The sequence below is a fragment of the Manis pentadactyla genome, chromosome X (assembly GCF_030020395.1).
Source record: "Manis pentadactyla isolate mManPen7 chromosome X, mManPen7.hap1, whole genome shotgun sequence".
Taxonomy (NCBI): Eukaryota; Metazoa; Chordata; class Mammalia; order Pholidota; family Manidae; genus Manis; species Manis pentadactyla.
Genome location: NC_080038.1, coordinates 16,868,155 through 16,887,466, shown reverse-complemented (window position 1 = coordinate 16,887,466; position 19,312 = coordinate 16,868,155). Strand labels below are relative to the sequence as shown.

At 39.7% G+C, this 19,312-nt stretch overlaps 1 protein-coding gene across 1 annotated transcript in view; it reads right to left on the bottom strand.

Annotated features, from left to right (window-relative positions):
- Nucleotides 1-4,528: 4,528 nt before the first annotated feature.
- Nucleotides 4,529-19,312, bottom strand: part of PHEX (phosphate regulating endopeptidase X-linked) — a 184,090-nt gene continuing 169,306 nt past the window's right edge. Inside the window, exons 19-22 of the mRNA XM_036912825.2 lie at nt 15,701-15,766; nt 14,591-14,695; nt 10,499-10,575; nt 4,529-7,901 (exon numbers count right to left, since the gene is read on the bottom strand). Of these exons, the coding sequence (XP_036768720.1) occupies nt 7,799-7,901; nt 10,499-10,575; nt 14,591-14,695; nt 15,701-15,766 (351 nt within the window). The 3' untranslated portion in view covers nt 4,529-7,798. The remainder of the gene's footprint in view (nt 7,902-10,498; nt 10,576-14,590; nt 14,696-15,700; nt 15,767-19,312) is intronic.

The window sequence follows — 19,312 nt, the reverse complement described above, 5'->3', positions numbered from 1 at the left end:
GCTTTCAGTTACTGAAGAACCATTTATGCTTAAAAAAGCTTTTGATTGATTTCTTCCCAACAAGCTATGTGCATTAACTCAAACTCAATCTATACCAGAGCCTCTGCATGTGTGCGTGTGCCTCTGTGTGTGTGTGTGTGTGTGTGTGTGTGTGTGTGTGTGTGTGTGTGTGAATGAGAGTTGAAATGTGAATCTCCAAGGGCCAGGCTTGGCCCTTGTTGATAAGTAAAAATTTCCTCTCGAGCATTCGTGACAAATACACTCTAGTACTCTGCTGGATGTATTCCTAAGCAACTTTCAAAGGTGGACAGAGATACATTCTTTTCATCTCAAATGAAATCTCCAAAGACTAAGTTATACATCTTTAGCAGAAATGGAAAATATCAAATGCTCAGGCATGCTTGCTTTATTAAAATAACTATGAAAAAATAGGATTTGCTTCCACATAAAATAAAACCTCCCAATATTCAGCAGTTTAAAGGAAGCTTTAGACTCTTCAGTTACAGATATTTCTGGGTAGAGGCAATAATTCAGCATCTATAGCAGCATTTCTTCCAAAATAAATTTGTGTTATATTATCCCATTAGAAAACAAAATGTAGACTTCCAGTTACTCAGATATCAATCTACTCTCCCTCGCACAAAAAGGATACTATAATTATTTTTTTTAAAAAGGTATAAGCCCACGTGGGCAAAAATAATAGACCCCTACTAGAAACAAGCAAAGTAGCCAGTAGAATACCAGAAGGCCTCAGGCCTTGGAAGCTCTAGGTATCTGCAAATGTCAGCTAGGCATAAAAACAGGGTGACTGTTTCAAAGTCTGTAATTTAAGTTACAGGCCCTCAACTACCCACAGGCAGGGTTGCAAAGATTTTGTTCTCTGGACAAAGTGACCGTGAGATATTTTGGTTTCAGAAGACCTAACAGAGAAGGCACACACAATCACAGGTAAATAAATATTGAGGGGGTCTGCTGAATGAACTGGGGGGATATCCTGGCATGGAAATCCAAGACTTAAGATCACCATGGCTTTACATTTGCCTAAGGGAGCACTTGAATGAAAGTGAATTCAAATCTGGCTCTATTGCCTGCTAGCTAAATAATCTTGGACAAGTCCTTCCTTAAGCTCTCCAAGCCTCAGTTCACTTACCTATAAAATGGGGATGATAATAGAGATCTGAGTTATTGTAATGATTAGATAATATAAATAAATAAAGCATTTCATTCATGCCTGGCACATGGTACACATTCATTAAATGGCAGCGAGCATTATCAGTGATGAGCAGGTTCTGGAGAGCCTTCTGAAGGACTCAAGAAGAAGCTAACTACTAGCCAATACAAATACCCATAAACTGACTCCTTTCTTCACATTCTTTTCTAAAAGATGACTCTGGAACATAACCTGAAATCTTCAATAAGTCACAGGTCAAAATCAGGTTTCTGACCATTGTTCCTTCCAGATGTCTAGCAGAACATTAGAGAATGGGCTTTGAAGTCCGACAAAATTGACTTTATTCCTGGCTCCTCTAAGTACTAATGTGGTCTTGGAAAGTATTCATCACCTATGAAGTGGAAACAGCAATAAGTATTTGCAAGATTGTTGTGAGGACTGGCTATAATGCAAGCCAGATACTAGCAGAGTGCCTAGGACATGGAAACCTTTTTCATCATGATAATTATTAGGCCAAGAAAAAATCATTTACAAATGCCAATTGAAAATATGGCCAATTTTGGAATACCTTTGCCCTGGGCTATTTTTTTTCATGTAGCAAATGTCACTGAGGTGGGAGAGCTGTGTGACTATTACCGGGGTACTGATTCCACTGACTTCTAAATCGGTTTGAAAACTGACAAGGGTAGCACGATGTTTGCAGACATTGCAGCCCAACTGGCAGCTAGATAATACTCAGTAACGCAGGTAGCTTTTACATTGGGGTTTAACTTGATCATTTAGTTCTTTTTCTCCATAGAGTCTCAAGCTAGAATTAATTCAAACAGTAATTTTGTGGTTTGTACATGGACACTCATTTCTTGGATTCTCAATTTTTCTTTCAAGTGGAGAAAGCATAAAACAAGAATATGGTGAGTAGCATTTCTCGTCTTATAATCAGTGGAGGAGTAAAAACAATTTCCATATAAATTCTCCAAAAATACTAGAAGATATAGCACAAAATTTTATTTTACAGGATATTTTATTTACCGTCTCAATGGGATATATTTTAAAAGTTTAGAACATATTGTAAATCCATGGTATAGCCAAAGAATCATATTCACTTATCTTAATTGAGACAATTAACAAAACAAAATACACATTCAAATGAAACACGTATCTAAACCATTTAGAAATAATTAAAATTATAGATCAGGTTTTCTTTCACTGATCACAAATTATGGTAACGCTTTCGTGGTACTCATTTCCGGGCTCACATTGGTGCGTTTATTAAAGCACAGTATTGTCATATCACAGGGTGTATCTCATTTTCATTTTCATATCTCCAGTTCTAAAGGGGATTAAATTATCCAATTAAGCTGTTAATTAAAAAGACTCCTACAGAATAAACTGCAGGCTACCAATGATATTTTAAATTTTCATTGTGCTGTGCTCAAAAGCAATTTCCTAAATTCGGAAGTGCTGAAAACTGCTGCCGCATATCTCATTTTAGAAGGTGTGGCTGGGGTTGCTAGCTTAGACTCAAAGCCACTTCCTCTTCTTTCTGGGCACACAGCTAGATTATATAGCACAGCCTCTCCTGCAGTTAGGTTTGGCCACATGACTGAGCTCTAGCCAATGGACCATGAGCAGAAGTAACATAGATAACTTCTAGGACTAAAGCAAACCTCTACTCAGTATCTTCCATGGCCTCTTCATCTCCATCAGCTTCTTGTAGATGAGCATGAATTCAATCATGCTGAAAATGGCAGAATCACAATATAGAAGGAACCTGGGTCTCTAAATCACCAACTGGAAGAGAGAAGCTCACTGATCATTAATGCCCACTTTGGATGTAATGAAAACAAGAAATAAACTTAAATCGGGTTAAGCCATTGAGAGGATCTGTTTCAACAGCTAATATGACCTTAATAAAGAAAGCAACTGAACTTGAGGGACAAGCAAATACCTTCAACCTGACTGGAAACATTAGCCTCCTTCAAACTTTGATCAGGTCCACTTATATGTCTAAAAATAAAAAATGACTCAATACCTCTTGTGTTTCATAAAAATCTATCATACAGAGAGACTTTAGACTTCTTGCCTCCATTCCGCCAAAGCCCCGCCCTTCCTGCCCATAACCCAGAGATCACTCATAAACTCTCATTTCTATTCATCTTTCCTTCTGCCACTACTCCCAACACACAAATTTTTATTTCAAGGATCAGTTCCAACACTAAACTGTCTTAAGAGGGGCACTAACAGGCCATACTCAGCCACTTATTACCCACCAACTCTGGATCCCATCTGATTCCTATCTCCTGTACATGGCCGCTCTAGCACAGCTTCGACAAACCAGTACTCTTGTAGATCATAGAACAAATCAGCGCCAGAAAATGTTTAAAATAATCAATAGGGGGCTCTACTTACACTGCCAGCCTAACCCCAAAATGCCCCCCAGAGAAGTTAGTATGAGTCCTATGGCATGCCTCTGGATTTGTCTAGACTCAGGCAGGCCAGTCAGGCTCGCATTGTCCTGCACCACTCTGATTGTCCAAAGGCCTCCAGGGGACATAAACTCCCGGGCTCTCCAGTTCTCTGAGATTGCATGGGGCAAACAGGCTCCAGCTGCATGATGGCAGCCATTCTAGACAGCCACAGCCAATTAGAAAGAAAAGCACAGAGGTGAGATTAGGGTGCCCGGTAGAAAGGATTTGGCAGGATCTGGGCACAGAGAGCACCAACCATGTACACCAAAGGAGAGCGGAACCCTTCTTCTGTGCACCAAACCACAACCTGATGGCCTTGTATATCATCACTCTTGTCATGAAGTAGGGTGATGGTAACAGTTTACGGGTCTGTCGCCCATGTTAGACCAGACTTCTCACTGCGGGCCAGAGATTGCATAAGATCCACCTAACAACAGCTAGTTCAGTGATTTCAGTATAATGGGTGCTCAGTTATGGTGTGCAGAATGAGTGACTATACATCACCTGGATTGCTAAAGAAATGGGACAGCACCCAGAGGTTCTCTGGTGTGATAGTGACCATAATGTTCATCATTCCTTCTGCAAGACCAGTGCTATGGTGGTCCATCGTTTCCTCAGAAGCCTCCCCTTTCCCTTATAGGAAGGAATATTATTGCTAAGCCATAAACCACACCTGCTGACTTGTCTTCTGGGAGAAAATACAATGACCACTTCACAAATTTCTCATTCTCTATGGAGAAAGTTACTCCATTCAAATCTCACTTTCCTAAACCAAGAAACCAAGTGTACTACATTGCTTTGTATACTTGGCAAATAGTGTCTAAAACAGAACCAAACATGGTAACAGATGTGACTGATTTTAATACTTTTTTAAAAGAGAGGAAACAGAAAATTTTCAACTTTTTATTGTCCTTAAGATGATTGTTCACATTGCTTCACAAGTAAGGGAAGAAAATACAATGACCATTTAGATATAAAATGCATAATCCAAGAACACCTTTCTTCAAGCCAGTGGGGCACTGCCACTGGTGTTGAGACTGTTGTTGCATGAAATAATCATATATTCTTCCATAATTTAATATGCAACTGAGACATTATGTTAAAAATAATCAAGGAAGAAGCCTATCAAATGTGAAGTGATTACAGAAATACTGTTGGAATAAATGTATTTAGAAATGGGGTAATCTAAGGCATGAAGGTTAATGCAAAGGTCAGTAGCCCAAAGAGCAGACTATGCCTTTCCTGACTCTGGGGCACTTGACAAGCAATGTAAACCTCTCCACTTCTCTGGTGCTAGGATAACCTGGGTGGCAAACCAAAGTTCCTAGTTGCTTCTTTGCATGCCCCAGGGCTAAATAAGAGAAATTTATGTGCTGTGCTTTAAGCTCCATTGAGGAAAGGCACTGAATAGACTTCAGGATAATGTATGAATCCTGAGCTTGCATAAGTCATGTCCAAGTCTATCTCATAAAAGGAAAAAAATGGAAATAAGAGGCCAAAGTTGTGTGGTTGGTGAGAAGTTCAACAAACTTTGAGCAATGGTGAGAAGCCTGAACAATACCACTGTATATACACAATGTCCTTGACTAATAATCCAAGAGAATTTCACATACACAAAAACAAACTCCCTTCACTGCCCAGACAATAGTTCACTGGCAGAACATCTGGTATATGAATCAGAGAAGGATGTCATGGTAGTCTGAGACTGAGATCCAATATCTAATTTCCTTTTAATCTACCATGATTATTTTTGTGAAACTTTATGGCTCTACTCCACTGGATGTGCTTAGCAAGGACTGCCAAAATCCTGTCTTCTCTTCAGAATCACTTTCTTAGGCCATTTACTCCCTAGTTTTTTCCTTCCAGTTGTATTTTACCTTCTTCCTTCTACCACTTAATCAGTGTCTGCTTCCTTTAGCAATCTGTCCTGAACAGAAGGGATAAAACTATAACCTGAAAATGTAAACGTGAGTATATATTTAGAAATCTGATCCTACTAGAAAATTATCTTAGCCAGTACTGATGGATTGGTCTTGCTGTTTTGGGTTTGTTTTGTTTTAAATATGTCTGTTCTATCAGCAACTTCAGTATAACTGAGTCACAGCAAGCGAGGTTAATCAGGTAGCCACATCATTTAGAAACCGTGAGGGCCCCAAATGATCACCAACCAGTTTTCCTAAACTAACAAGAGACTGAGTGATTCCTATCTCCAAAGTCATAATCCTAGGCTTTTTTCACACACTTTCTCTGACCTGCAGGAATGTGCTTATTTGGAGTTTAAAAAGAGAAATCTAGAAGAAAAATGCTATTCACATAAGCATAACAAACCTCAGCTGATTTTTAAATTCCAGGTACTGGAATAAAATGAGCAGTGTCTTGTATGTCTAAACAAAATCAGAATGATTCCTCCAGAGAAAAGGCACGTACATTTCCAGCACTCCTAACCTAACCCCACTTGTTTGTAAAAAGACAAACTTTAAAGTCACAGTAAACCATGGTTAAGAGGAGGAAAGGTAGCTGCCCTTCAGAAGTTTATCCAGTCAGAGAGGAGGAAGTCAAGGGGAAAATCACTGCCCTCTGACTAATGCAGTGTAATTATTTTCCTTGTACTGATGCCCCCATGTTTTTTCCCTCTTCAGAAGTTCCCATGGTTACACAAAAGGACATGACACATACTTATACTTTTTAAAAAAAGGATGGCAAATCACAAGGATGCAAAACAGCTTCCTATGGTTAGTCTGAATTTGCCACTTTGCGTTTAAGATTTTCCTGTTAGTTCACTTAACGCAGAACCACATGGATAATGTGAAAGAGTTTAGGTGGATGGTTAGCATAAGAAACCAGAATGCCAGGTGACCACTTTAAAGGCATTATGTTTTTCTCCTACACACGCACACACACACGCACACACACACATGCACACACTAATAAGGGAGGGAGGAGTTCTCTTGAAAGGATAAAGCTCTGAGGACCACAGCCTACTCCTGCTCTTTCTTACGGACTCTTGAGAAGAAGACCTGAAGAGTAAAAATTATGTTTCTCTGGCCTGTGCAGGTGATTTCAAATTCAATCTACAGATTCTAAACTGTCTTCAATCAAAACGTATTTCAAAAAGGTTCTCTGAAAGACAAGTAACAGTGACTGAGTCAAAACAGAAGGGCACTTTTCCCCCGCCTCAGGGTGGTGTCTGTCCGTTTGCCCAAACGAGGAATGAAAGCCCTACGTTTCTAACAGGGAATTAGAAAACCATTGTCCCTGTGCCTGCTGCCTCCAGAAATAGGAGAGCGCACATATATGGGGGTAAGAGGACAACCAGGGACTGCACTAAAGAAGTGTTTGGCACACAGATGCCACACTGAGGCTTGGCACACCAAACCAGACTTTGGAGATTTCATCTCCCATGTCTCTGCTGCGACGTGACGAGGAGTTTGAGTTTCTTCTGGGACTTGGAAGATACATCCTTTTGTTTCTATTTGGTAAACTCCAGTCCTTTACCAAGTGGCCTTTCTCCCAGCTTGGCTCATGCTGTCTGGGACAGGGGTGCCAGCCACAGCAGACATTTTCATCCCAACGGACTCCAAAGCTGAGGACAAGCACTTCAGCACCGATCGTAAAAGGAAGATGCAACCTATTTCTAATTTAACTACCTTAGAGTTAATAAATGCTGTGTAATGACGATACATAAAATCTAGTACTGCATTCCACAGAGCAGGATGACTTCCCAGGTATCCATACACATGTTCTCGGCATTGAGGGGTACAAGTTTAACAGACTGAATTTTTCTGATACCTTATCCTGAGGCCCCCCGCACAGCCACAGACAGAAATGGTATGTACCACTTAGCTGTGCCGTACACACTGCAATGGACAACAGCAACGATTCAGCAGATAGCATTTTAACAAAAGTGGCCGAGGAATTTATTTCTGTTGGTTTGCTTTTCTAAAGAACTATACTTGGTTCACTTGATGTGCTCCATTTTTTAAGCCCTACAACTTTGAATAGATACTGTTTAGATCCAAGCTATGCCTGAGAAATGAAGACGCATTAAAATCAAAGTTATCAGGGAAATACAGGCCCAAAGCAGTAGGCGGTGAGTGCTCTGTGCAGCCTCTACTGGCACTTGACAGCGCTCGCAGGATGGCAGAGCCCAGCAGCCCAGCTACCACAGTCGGCAGGAGTCCATGCCTCTGTTCATGGTGGAATTGGACGGACAGTTAAAAGCTTTCTGGAATTCTTCAAAGTTGCTAATTGCACCATTGACCCTGAAAAAAGATACATCACAGTCCATGTCATTTAATTCTTACTGTATCAACAGGTTCTGGCAATAGCAGCATATTGCTTGAGGGATGCTCCATTCATTTAATCTGCTCACAGAGGACACCACTGAAGCCCAAAATGGTTAAGTCAATTTCCAAAGAAATTAACAGAGCTGAAACTAGAACCATCACCTCCTAAAAGCCAGGCAAAGCCTCCTATTTATCTCCCAAATATCTTCAGATTCCTATAAGCTATAGGATTTACAATTCCTATAAACTGTATATAGGATTGCATATTCCTAGACATTTACACATTTCTACAAACTGTAGGATTTATCACTACTTAGTTTTTCTGTATTTTTAATATAATTTGCTGTAGAAGGTATGATTCACATAAACTGCACACATCTTAAATGTAAAATAAAGCTCATCGAGTTTTCCATATGTGTACATCCATGTTATAACCACCCAGATCAAGACATGGGATATTTCCAGCACCTAGAAGGCTCCCTTGTGTGCCCTACCAGTGGTACCCTCCAAGGAGGACTGACTCCTAGTCTGACCTCTATTGCCATAAATTACTTTTAGCTGTTCTTGAACTTCATTTGAGTGGAGTCACACAGTATGCACTCTTTTGTCTCTGACTTCTTTCACTCAATATTATGCCTGTAAGACTCATCCATATTGTTGCGATCTTTAAACTGTCTTCAAAGAACTCATTCAATATACAAAAACACTTTCCCTAAATTCCTATTATGTTTGAAGGCTCATATTTACCTAGAATTTGGTTCATGCAACAATAAGTTAACGAATGGTGTCTGGCTGTTACTGATGAGTAATACTTTACTGGAGCTAGCTCCCAAATCTGGTGTTCATCCAAGCTCACCGACTGCAGTGAACACTGTGGATTCCTACTCAGCACTTTGATTATAACTGCCTTTTGGAACTGATGTTTCCATTGTGTGATTTCTGCCACACTCAAAATCTATAGTTACTGCAGACATCACTAACAAGCCAGCAAAAGACTTCCCCTTCATCAATTCCTTAGGCAACTGCATGTTCAAAGGTTGACTAGAGACTCGGCATTCTTGGTCACCGACTACGTCTTCCCTAATGACTTTATTACCTCTGGGCATTTGAATGAATGTAATGGCCTGTATCCAAAAAAATCCCCATAACCTCTGGTGTTTTAGCTGGGATGTATGGGTAGGGATGTATATTTCATAGTGTGATTCACCCTGGGCAAGTGTTAAAGTTAGAATTTAACTGATAATTAGTAAGTATACTCTGCAAATTATCAGCTAAAATCCAACATTACAGGCAACTAGTTAGCAAAAGGAAATTAGTTTCTCAAATCTTATCTGTTGAGTAATTAATCTGCTCTGTGATTTCCTCTGCACCATTTTGTCAGTGGGAGCACATTTTAGTCCATTAGAGACTGTCAGCATTTTTGAGAGTTTAGCCCAGTGGGGAGGAATTTCTAACAGTGATTAGATTTGTATGCTATTGGGTAATTTATAGTCAATTTCTGAAGCATTTCTAGAGAAAGGTTTTAGGAACAGGATTTTAAAATATAGGAGAAATTTTAGATGACTACAGTACGTTAAAGGATTTGTTTAAACATTAAATATAAAGATAAATATCCAGATATAATGTTTTAAGCAAAGAATGAATAAATATAAGTTATTATGGTTTCTTGGATTTCCTGTTACAATTCTCTGTCCCCTACTATAGAAAATTTCCCTTAAACCATGCTAAAAACCCAGCACAGGGTATTATTAACCTTCATTTTATTTTTACTTACTATTTTATACATTCTCACAATCAAATAAAATTGTAATTCATAATCCTTTTCCCTTCATATAAAAGCAAATATTTCAAAATATGATTCAAACTAAAACCCAAAATGTAGAGCTTTTAACTCTAGATATGAATTGTAATAGCTAAATATCACCATATACCCTCCTTTGTGTTCAGAGCTATTCAGAAAGTGGGCACTCATTCATGTCTGTTGGTTGGCTGAATGAAAGAACAAGAGGTATTACATCGGATATTCTATAATACGAAATAAGCCAGAGCTCCAGGTGCTTTAAGGCATAGTAGAGAAGATCTCATCCTTGTCTAAGAAAAGAGATGTTTGGGACCCAGACAAAAAAAAAGTATGGTTGGACAAATCAAATATTTCAGTTTATTGAGCACCCAGAGTGCTCATGGAGCCCAGGGATTGATGTCTTTCAGAAATTGGAAGGTAATAAATGGGAATTAATACTAAAGCTATGACTTGGATTCTAAATTACCTTTGGAGTCTCATACAATCTCATGGATCTCTTGATACAGCACTAGACTAGAGGTGTGTACAAATGCCCACTGCAGAAAAATTAAGTTGAGAGAATGTTGACTGAACTAGCTTCATACAAAGGAAAGAAAAGATGCTTAGTTTCTATTTGGCCAGATTTTGTGTGCGTACGAAGTGGAGATACCATTGTTCACAATACAGGTTTTCATTCAAGTCATGTCTTTGGGAGTGCACTGGGACGGTTGGGTAGGGAAGGAGGTGAAGAGATGCATAGTTAAAAATCAGTGTTACCCACTTGCCAATTTACCTAAACTGAGGTGGACTGTGAGCACCAATCTGGACTTGTTCTCGGGCAGCTTCTGGTCTGTAGGAATTGCACCTCACCTAGAAGAGAAGAGCACCCCAATAATTACATTTCCATTCCAATTGCCCATGTTCTACTGCCTGAACTGCTCCAAATTACACTGGAGAGTAATTTTAGACACAGTGGATGACAAATAATTTTAGTGTCAGATAAAACCTTCATCAGTAGTAATATCTATTATTCTAATCCCCAAAGTAGAAGGTTTTATCGTTGTAAATGATGCCACAATTTGAGTAAATTAGGAAGGTTTCCAGACAAATGTTTTAAATCAAGAGAAGAGTATATGTGCCCAGGAATTGACCAATGTATTCATCCAATTAATGTAATGGTTGGAATATTCCTTATCAAATTTAACCATACTTACTCAAATCAATGAAATGATTCAACCATCCATTATTGGGTATCATCCAGAGAAGCTAGTATTTTGCACCTTGGGTGCCTTGCTTGCCTCACCTTAGTCTGGGCCTTGGATAGGAGGACACTTCTCCATCTCCTTGAAGTTAGGCATGTCTACATGACTTGCTCTGACCAATGAAATGCGAGCCAAAGTGATATATGTCACTTCCTTGTGGAAGCTTTAAAAACCTGGCGAAAGTTTTAAGAGCCTTAAGGATGATTTAAAGTGCTACATGAAGGGCTAGGGTACAGTTACATGTTTCTTTCTTACTCCTGTGGTAACCATGGAATCACATGTCAGGATAAAGACTCCAGAACCCAGGTCCTCGAGTGATAGCTATGAACAGAGCCCTACTGCTGACCCCGGCTGGACGTGCAGCATGAACAGGAAGGCGACTTCCCTTGTGTTGTGTGTTCCTGCACCATAACCTACTTAGTCCTGACTTGAAGTATATCTTGAAATGAGAGTTAGTGTTCCAGTCTGAGTAGAACTAAGACACATGAATATGACAGGGAGAATTTCAAGTGGAAGAGAAAATAGAAGTAAAAACATAGAAGGAAAAAAAAAAAGCAAGGCTGTCAGCCTGGCTGAACTACATGGTACATAATGGGCAACAATAGGAAAGCAGGGGAGAGAGAGGATGGTGCCAGATTTCTGAAGTCCTGAGCAATAGGCTACAGTGATTACACTATATTTAAGCATTGTTTTTGAGCAGGAAAATGATAACATCATATTTTTTAAAGATTTATCTGGCAGCAGTATATAGTAGTAGGAGGAAACCAGAGATTAGTTAGGTTATTTATGGGTCCCGGGAAGGTTCCCAGTGAATGCCTGCTATATAAGTAGAAATGGGAATGGAGAGAGATAGAAGAATATCTGAAGAAAAACTTGACGAGTCACAGAAACTACAGGGATATAGGAAGCAGGAGAGGTGATGATACTATTGCTTTTGATGAATATAAATCGTCAGTCACTGTGGTTCTGAATTTGACTTGGAAGATATTTTTGTAATGTGATTCCTTAATTCCTCGGAAGCTAACTAATATGAAGTTGTTTCTGGCATTTGATTTTACCTTATTTTTTTCTTATGTTATTTCTTCTTATATTCTTACAATATTACATAGTGTTGTCTTTGCTTAATGTATCATTTAAGAGATTTCTGAAAAACATTATCATTGTTACTGTTTTCCTAGTACCTTCTCAGTAGAGAAAATAACTTTACTCCCTATAAGCAGACTTATTCCAAAGTGTAAAAGACTGAAAAGCTCCTCATTCTGTCACAGTAGGAAAAGCTCCAAGATAAATTTCTCATTAGTGATATAAAATAGCTTTCCATTTTTTCCTAAATCTCTACTTTAAAATAAATCAGGTATGGTTTGGAATTTTATTTGGACACATTTCAAAATTATGACTGTCCTGTTGCTATCAGTTAGTTGATTTTATCTTCAAAGAGATACTATGGACTAGGATATAACAAGAAGGACCTTAAGTAAGAATGTAGGTAAGAAATGCTGGACCTTGTTCTTTGTTCTCTAGAGTAAGAATCAGGAATCTTTTTCTGTAAAGGGACAGAGAGTAAATATTTTAGGCCTTGAAGACCATAAGGTCTCTGTTTCAACTGCTCAATTCTGCCATTGTAGCACAAAAGCAGCCACGCACAATATGTAAAGAAGAGAGCATGGCTGTTTTCCAATAAAACAACCCCTGATCTAAAAAGTTCTAACTATATTTGTGTGCTCATTCTACATACCTGACCCAGTACCGACCCAAAAGGAAGTCTCCTTAATTGAACTGTGTTGGTCATATCCTTTCCAAGCAGTTCACCTAAAAATGTCAAGCGTCTTCAACAAACCCAGCATCTTTGCCGGGTAGTATGAAGATATGCAAGAAATGTAAAGATCCAGAAGATTAGGTATGGAGATAAAACTAAAAGTCTTCAACATTTTGAAAACAATTAAGGACTCAACTGCATGGCATTGAAGATAAGTGTAAAAGAGTTGGTGATATTTTCAAAAATGAGAACTGGAGTCCTTGAAAAAGTTGGTGGAAGATGAGGAGGAAGTAGAACTCAATGTGGACCCTGAAGGAAAAAGATGGGATTGAATCATCTGAGGGAAAGGAGTAGGAAGGAGTAACATTATAGAAGGAAAATTAAGCAAAGCCACAGAGACAGTAATGAGCATGACATCATGGGATGAAAGTGAGGACACCTGCCCAGCTAAGGTGAATCTAGTGGAGCTTTGGGAATTTAGAGCTGGTTGGGTAGAGTTGGAGAAGGCTCAACAGAACTTTGAAAGCCTGCTGGGGATGTTTGGCCTTTGTGTGATAGGCACTTGGGAGCCACGGTCGTTCCCTTAGCAGGTCAGTAACACAGTAACAATGGTATCGAGTGGCATGTAAAACAGTGGTGGAAAGATGCCAAAGTCAGGAAAACATGCCATAGGGCTGTTAGGATAATCCAGAGTATAAGAGATCAAGGCCTAGCCTATATGACAAGATAGGATAATGAGGAGAAAGCCAGTTTAAATCTAAAGAGCAGTTAAAAGGATGAAACATCTAGCTTTTGGGACACATTTAATAAAAACAAGGATAGGTAAGCCAAGTAAGACCTAAGAATCCAGGTTTTCTCATCAGGAAGACCTAAAGATTGGGGGTGTGTTAAAAGAAATGGGAAAACTAAAAAGGAAAGTCATTTTGTTGATGATGCCAGTTTTGTTGACGTCAGGCTGATAAATGATCATTTATTTAGTGTTGTTATATCAGCTTTAAGAAATAAAAGACCCCAGACAGGTGAGAATCCCTTAACCAAAGTCAACCAAGGAAGACATGGGAATGAATGAGGTTACTGAGAAGCAAATGCAAACACTTAGGAACAAAAGATTGTATCGATTAAAACTTTGGTCAAGTTTTGAGCCTATAGATACACATTTGCCCACTGTGAGGCTATGCATCAGAAACTTCGTTTCCCCACCTCTGACTTCTTTGAAGATGAAGCCTACATGTTAGTGACATAAACCAGTGCAGGAACAACAAAGAACTGGCACTCGCCTCAGTAGCCAGAGACTTGAACTCAGTATGTGCCTTATTTAGGGCCTATCTTCTTTCAATTTCTGCTCAGAGAGCCCTTTAAATTCACAGAAGAGTGACTTGACTCTCCTTGCTTTTGTCATTGTTTACAGCTGTGGCGGTCTTCACACATTCATCTGATGGTCAGGAAGACAGCCTTGAGGGACCCCACAGGTTGAGAGTAGTGGGATAAAGTCCGTAAATGGGGCAAAGGAGAAGGAGAAATGCAGGAAAGGGAGGGCCCTGAAGGCCGAAGAACGAGGCAGTAGAAATGGTTATAAATAGTAACAAATACACCAAGAAGTCAGGATACATTAAAGAAATACCAAGTGAGCTGCCATAAGCCTGGTAACCCACTTGATAAGAAATTCCAGTAAACCTTGATTCAATTGTTTAATTAATTATGTCCCATAGAACATTAAGAAGGTGAAATTTATCTGGAAAATAAGCAGTTAGATGAAATCTAGCTAAAATCAAAGTTATGCCATGAAATTTTTATTCCAAACCTTTGATCTAGGGAGAGACCGAAGTCCCACATTTCAACTTTGATGCCCCTTCCTTGGTCTACTCACGTGAGCGTAACTCAGGAAGAAGAGCTGGTTGTTGGTGAACGTGGTGCCTGGTAGGAGAGGCTCTTCAACTCCCTGCCTCTTGTCATTTACCCATTTCCTGTAAGCCTGGGGGGAGAAGCAAAACAGATGATCCTCTTCAAGGATGGCTTTTCTCTTTTCTCATCCACTACAGAGATATTAAATATAACCCCCACCATGTGCAAAATGCATCCTGTCAAGTTTTCCTTTAAGAAAACCTACAGCTGGAAATGCAATCAATGTTGTACTGCTTAACAGTGAGGCAGGTTCAACTGCAAAAAGACCTCACACTCAATAGACGCCAAAGCAGCTGGACCAAAATGCTCACACGTTAAATAGCTCCCCCTCCTCCCTACAAAAAGCTGTTTTCTTTAACACAATGGCAAGAACTATGGCAATACATTTGGGAGTCAACAAATTGCCAAATTCTTATTTTTCTGAGTAAGACGGAAAGCCATCACCTTCAATCACCATCATTTATAAAATAAAGTATATTTTAACTAGAATAGAGGAAGGATATATCCTCAGAATAACAGCCTGATCTTTATATTGAATGCATTCAGTTTTATGAAAATCTTTCCACATCTTCCTTATCTTTATTGTTTAACCACGAGAAGGTGATGAAAACATTATTATCGACTCTTACCTGGCCCACTATATGAGAACCGCTAGCTGCTGGCCATAATTTAGAAGTTTGGTATTTTAAGAGAAAATTTTAAGGAAGGTTAGAGAGAGAGTGTACTCAAGGAAAGCTCCTATGAACCTAGCCCTGAGGAGATTTCTGTAGCATGATTTGATACTATTGTGAATGTACCTTCTGAAAACTATCCTTTAAATACATGAGTCTTAATAACAAATATTATTCTTTAGGGTAACTTTACAACCCAAAAAGAAAAAAGAAAGAAATGCAGCTCTATTCATACAATAGAGAATAACAGAGTCAAAGGGGAAATATAATTCTATTTACAGAAATTCACAGCATTTACAGAAATCTAATTCCTCAAGAACACGTCTGTGGTATAAATGGAGGTGCACCCATACAGTGTTTTATAGCTTAAATTTTAAAATCACAGCAAATGTTGCAGTGCATACCCTAAAAGCTTCCCGCAGACCTCCATTATCAGCAATATTTTCTCCCAGGGTCCTCTTCCCTTTCACCTAACAAAAAGAAAAAGAGTGTCGCACAGCCAACTATCATTCAGCAAGAGGCATAAATACGATCGCGAGAAAAAGTGCCATATTTTAAAGAGAAAATTACATTCAGTAAATCAGAGGCAGTTATAATATATTGTGAGATGGCAAACTAACCCCAGCAAGGTGCTCCTGAATATAGTGATTCCTATTTCTTTTATGCTACACACTTCTTTCTCACCCACCTCTTCATTCTCACCAATTTAACCAGATCCAATAAAATGCTAACAATATTCCGAGTGACTCTGGTTTAATGGGGGAAAAAAATAGAAGTGTCAATATACAGATTATTTTCTCTGATTAACTCACATAATTTGAGTATTCTTTTCAGAGTGCCTGTGTTTCCAAAAATTTACCATCCACACAGGCACAAGATTTCAAGACCATTTCACCCTTCAGCAATTTTCATGAAAAACTAAAAGTAGGGGAGTTCTCATGGGGGAACAGAAATCAAACAGAAGTGGCACAGGCCACATGGTCAAGGTTTGTAATATATATGACAACCAGCCAAGCATGCTGAAGAAATTCTTCCAAACATTTGAAGATTGTTTCTTAAACCCTTAAATAGAATGAGATGGAAAATATTCTAAACCAATACAGCCTACAAGCCAAAATCCAACCTGCCAGTTGTTTTTGTACAGGCTGCAGGGTAAGACTGGATTTTCCTTTTTTCAGTGGTTGGGGTTTGGGGGAGGGAAATTCACAGAAGAACAATATTTTGTGGCATGTGAAAGTTATATGAAGCTCAGACTTCAGTATCCATAATTCCAGTTTTATTGGAACACAGTCTTGGCCATTCACGTATGCACTGTTCTCTTGCAACAGTGGCAGAGTTGAACAGTTGCAACAGAGACCTCAAGGCCCACAAAGCCTAAATTATTTACAACCTGGTCCTTTACAGAAAAAGCTTGTCAACTTCTGCATAGGAGGCAAAATAATGCCCCCACCAAAGACGTCTATGTCCTAATCCCTGGAACCTGTGAAAACGTTACCTTATGCGGCAAAAGGGACTTTCAAAGTATGATTAAATGTAGGATCTTAAGACCTTAGCCTGCATTATCCAGAAAGGTCCAATGTAATTAGGAGGGTCCATTCAAACAGAGGAAAAGGAAGTCAGGAGAGACAGCGTGCCAGAGTGACCCAACGTGAGAAGACTCAACCAGTCACTGCCAGCTTCAAAGAAGGAAAGGGCCACGAGGCAGGGAATGCGGGCCGCCTCTAATAGCTAGAAAAGACAGGGAAACAGATTCTCCCCTTGAGCAGCTAGAAGGGAAAGCAGCCCTGTGGACACCTTGATTTTAGCCTGCTGAGACCTGAGTCAGACATAGAGAACTGTAAGATGGCACATTTGTGTTGTTTCAAGTCACTAAGTTTGTAGTGATTTGTTACAGCAACAATAGGAAACAAATACACCCTGCTCTAAACTTTCAAGCCATGATCCTATCAACTCTTTGCTTTCAAGCCCAATCACCCAGGTATCAAGCAGTACCTATGAATAAAAACAAATCTTCAGAAAATAGTAATCTTCTGTAATCACCTAGGACCCTCCTAGGTTCAGTCCCAAAGAGTTACCACTCCTGCTTTACATACATTCTTTTACTACCATCCTACGAGACACACAAATGAGGACTCTAAAGCTCAGAGCACATAGCAGATGTCGTTGGGGCTGCACCAGATCCATTCTCTACCAGGACTGTGCCCCCATTCCTGCAAATGCTACCAGTTCAGGAAGATTAAGCTTAGTTTAGAGGCACTGCCTCATGTGGAGATTCCTGGGAGGTGATACCCCATCTCTCAGTAACTGACCGATGTGCAGTTAAAACAGCCTAGCCCCTTACTCCAGGCTGAACAATTTCTGTGGGGCAATTCATGCTCCAGAACCTTCTATAGGATCAGGCTAAAACCAATATGTTTTCTTCACCGCCCCCTTCCCCACCACCACCTCAGAGGTTTCTCCTGAAACTACTTCTGCAATTAATCATTTACCTAAGAAACTCCTTCTGGGGCTCTGCTTCTTTCTAGTGGACCTAACCTAAGACACAGTGGTGAAGTGAGGTACCCACATTTCACAGGGATTCAAACCCAGTTGGTCTCCAGAGCCTTTGCTCCACAATATGCTAACTTCTCAAGTTTCAACTCCTCGATTCTGGTGCTGATTTCCACTCATGCTCAAATCTCCTTCCTTGTTCCTTAAAGCTTTATCTACATTAGAGGTTTTGGAAGAAGCCTCGCCCTCTGGCTTCTCCCCCTGGACCACCTCAGTAGGCCCTAAGGCCCTAGGTTCGCCTCTCAGGACTCTACACTTGCTAAGTCCACTTCTGTGGTGCTCCATCAGGGGCTCCCCCAGTTCACTGCACAGAAGGATTCCACATAGAAGACTGGCCTCCGTAAATGGAACCAGAAACATTAAGCGTGGCCCTTTATGGCTACCCCCTCTCCACCGGGAATGAGACTGAAACTGTTTTCTGATGATTGAATGGATTTATGCTGAAACAGGCACACCCTTTGTACTGTCCTTGTGACAAAGGTACATATTTGTCAGAATTCAGTTTCAATATCTGACACTCTGGCCAAAATGGATGCTGTAAAATAGTCCAGCCCCCACCACCCCACCCAATACATTGCCCAGGTATAAAATGAACTTAAAATAAGAGAACAAGAGCATGACATGGGGGAAAGGGTAGGGATTTTGGAGTCATACCAATCTAAACTCTAATCTAGACTCTACCATGGGTTTTAATCTCTTTGAGCCTCAGTTTCCTCATATGTAAAATGGGCTGGCAGTATGTACAACTCTCCAGACCAGTGTGAGGATTAAATTTGTTTCCATTAGGCGAAAAGTTTAATTCCCATGCCTGCATATAATTATCACCAGAAAATATGTATGCATTCCCTTCCTCCAACAAAACTCCTCCTCTTGTTTTTTTAGTGTTTTTTTCAGCCCCAAAGCCTTTGGTTTTGCTATATCCTGGGATGGCATACCTATGAGCATGTCACAAAGTATTAGGAATATAAACAATTTATTGCGCGCTCATTGCACGTCAGCCATCGTGCTGGTGCTTTACATTCTTTCAGTCACTCAATTCTTGCAACAAACTAAATGAGTTCAAAAATAGTTACCCATTTCATGATGAGGACTCTGAGATTCAGTAATATTAAATAACTTGTCTAAGTTCAAAAAACTTGTAACTGGTTCAACCAAGATTTGGACCTATGTCTGACTCTAGAAACCCTTCCCTATGGTTTTCTTGAAGCAACATATATTCTAGATGGATTTTCACAATATGATAACCCCTGGATTGAATACAGACACACAGAAGCACCCATTTTAGGTCTGCTCATGACATATAGGCAGAGAGACAGCTTCCCAGGACACTGGTAAAGGACCTAGAGATACTATTCAAGGATACAGACTCTGGTTTCTCCGCCTGGGTAAGGAGTGGTACCCCTTATGCTGAATATGATTTAAGAACCAGGAGAACCAAGTCAGTGTTTATAAACATTCCCTTTCAA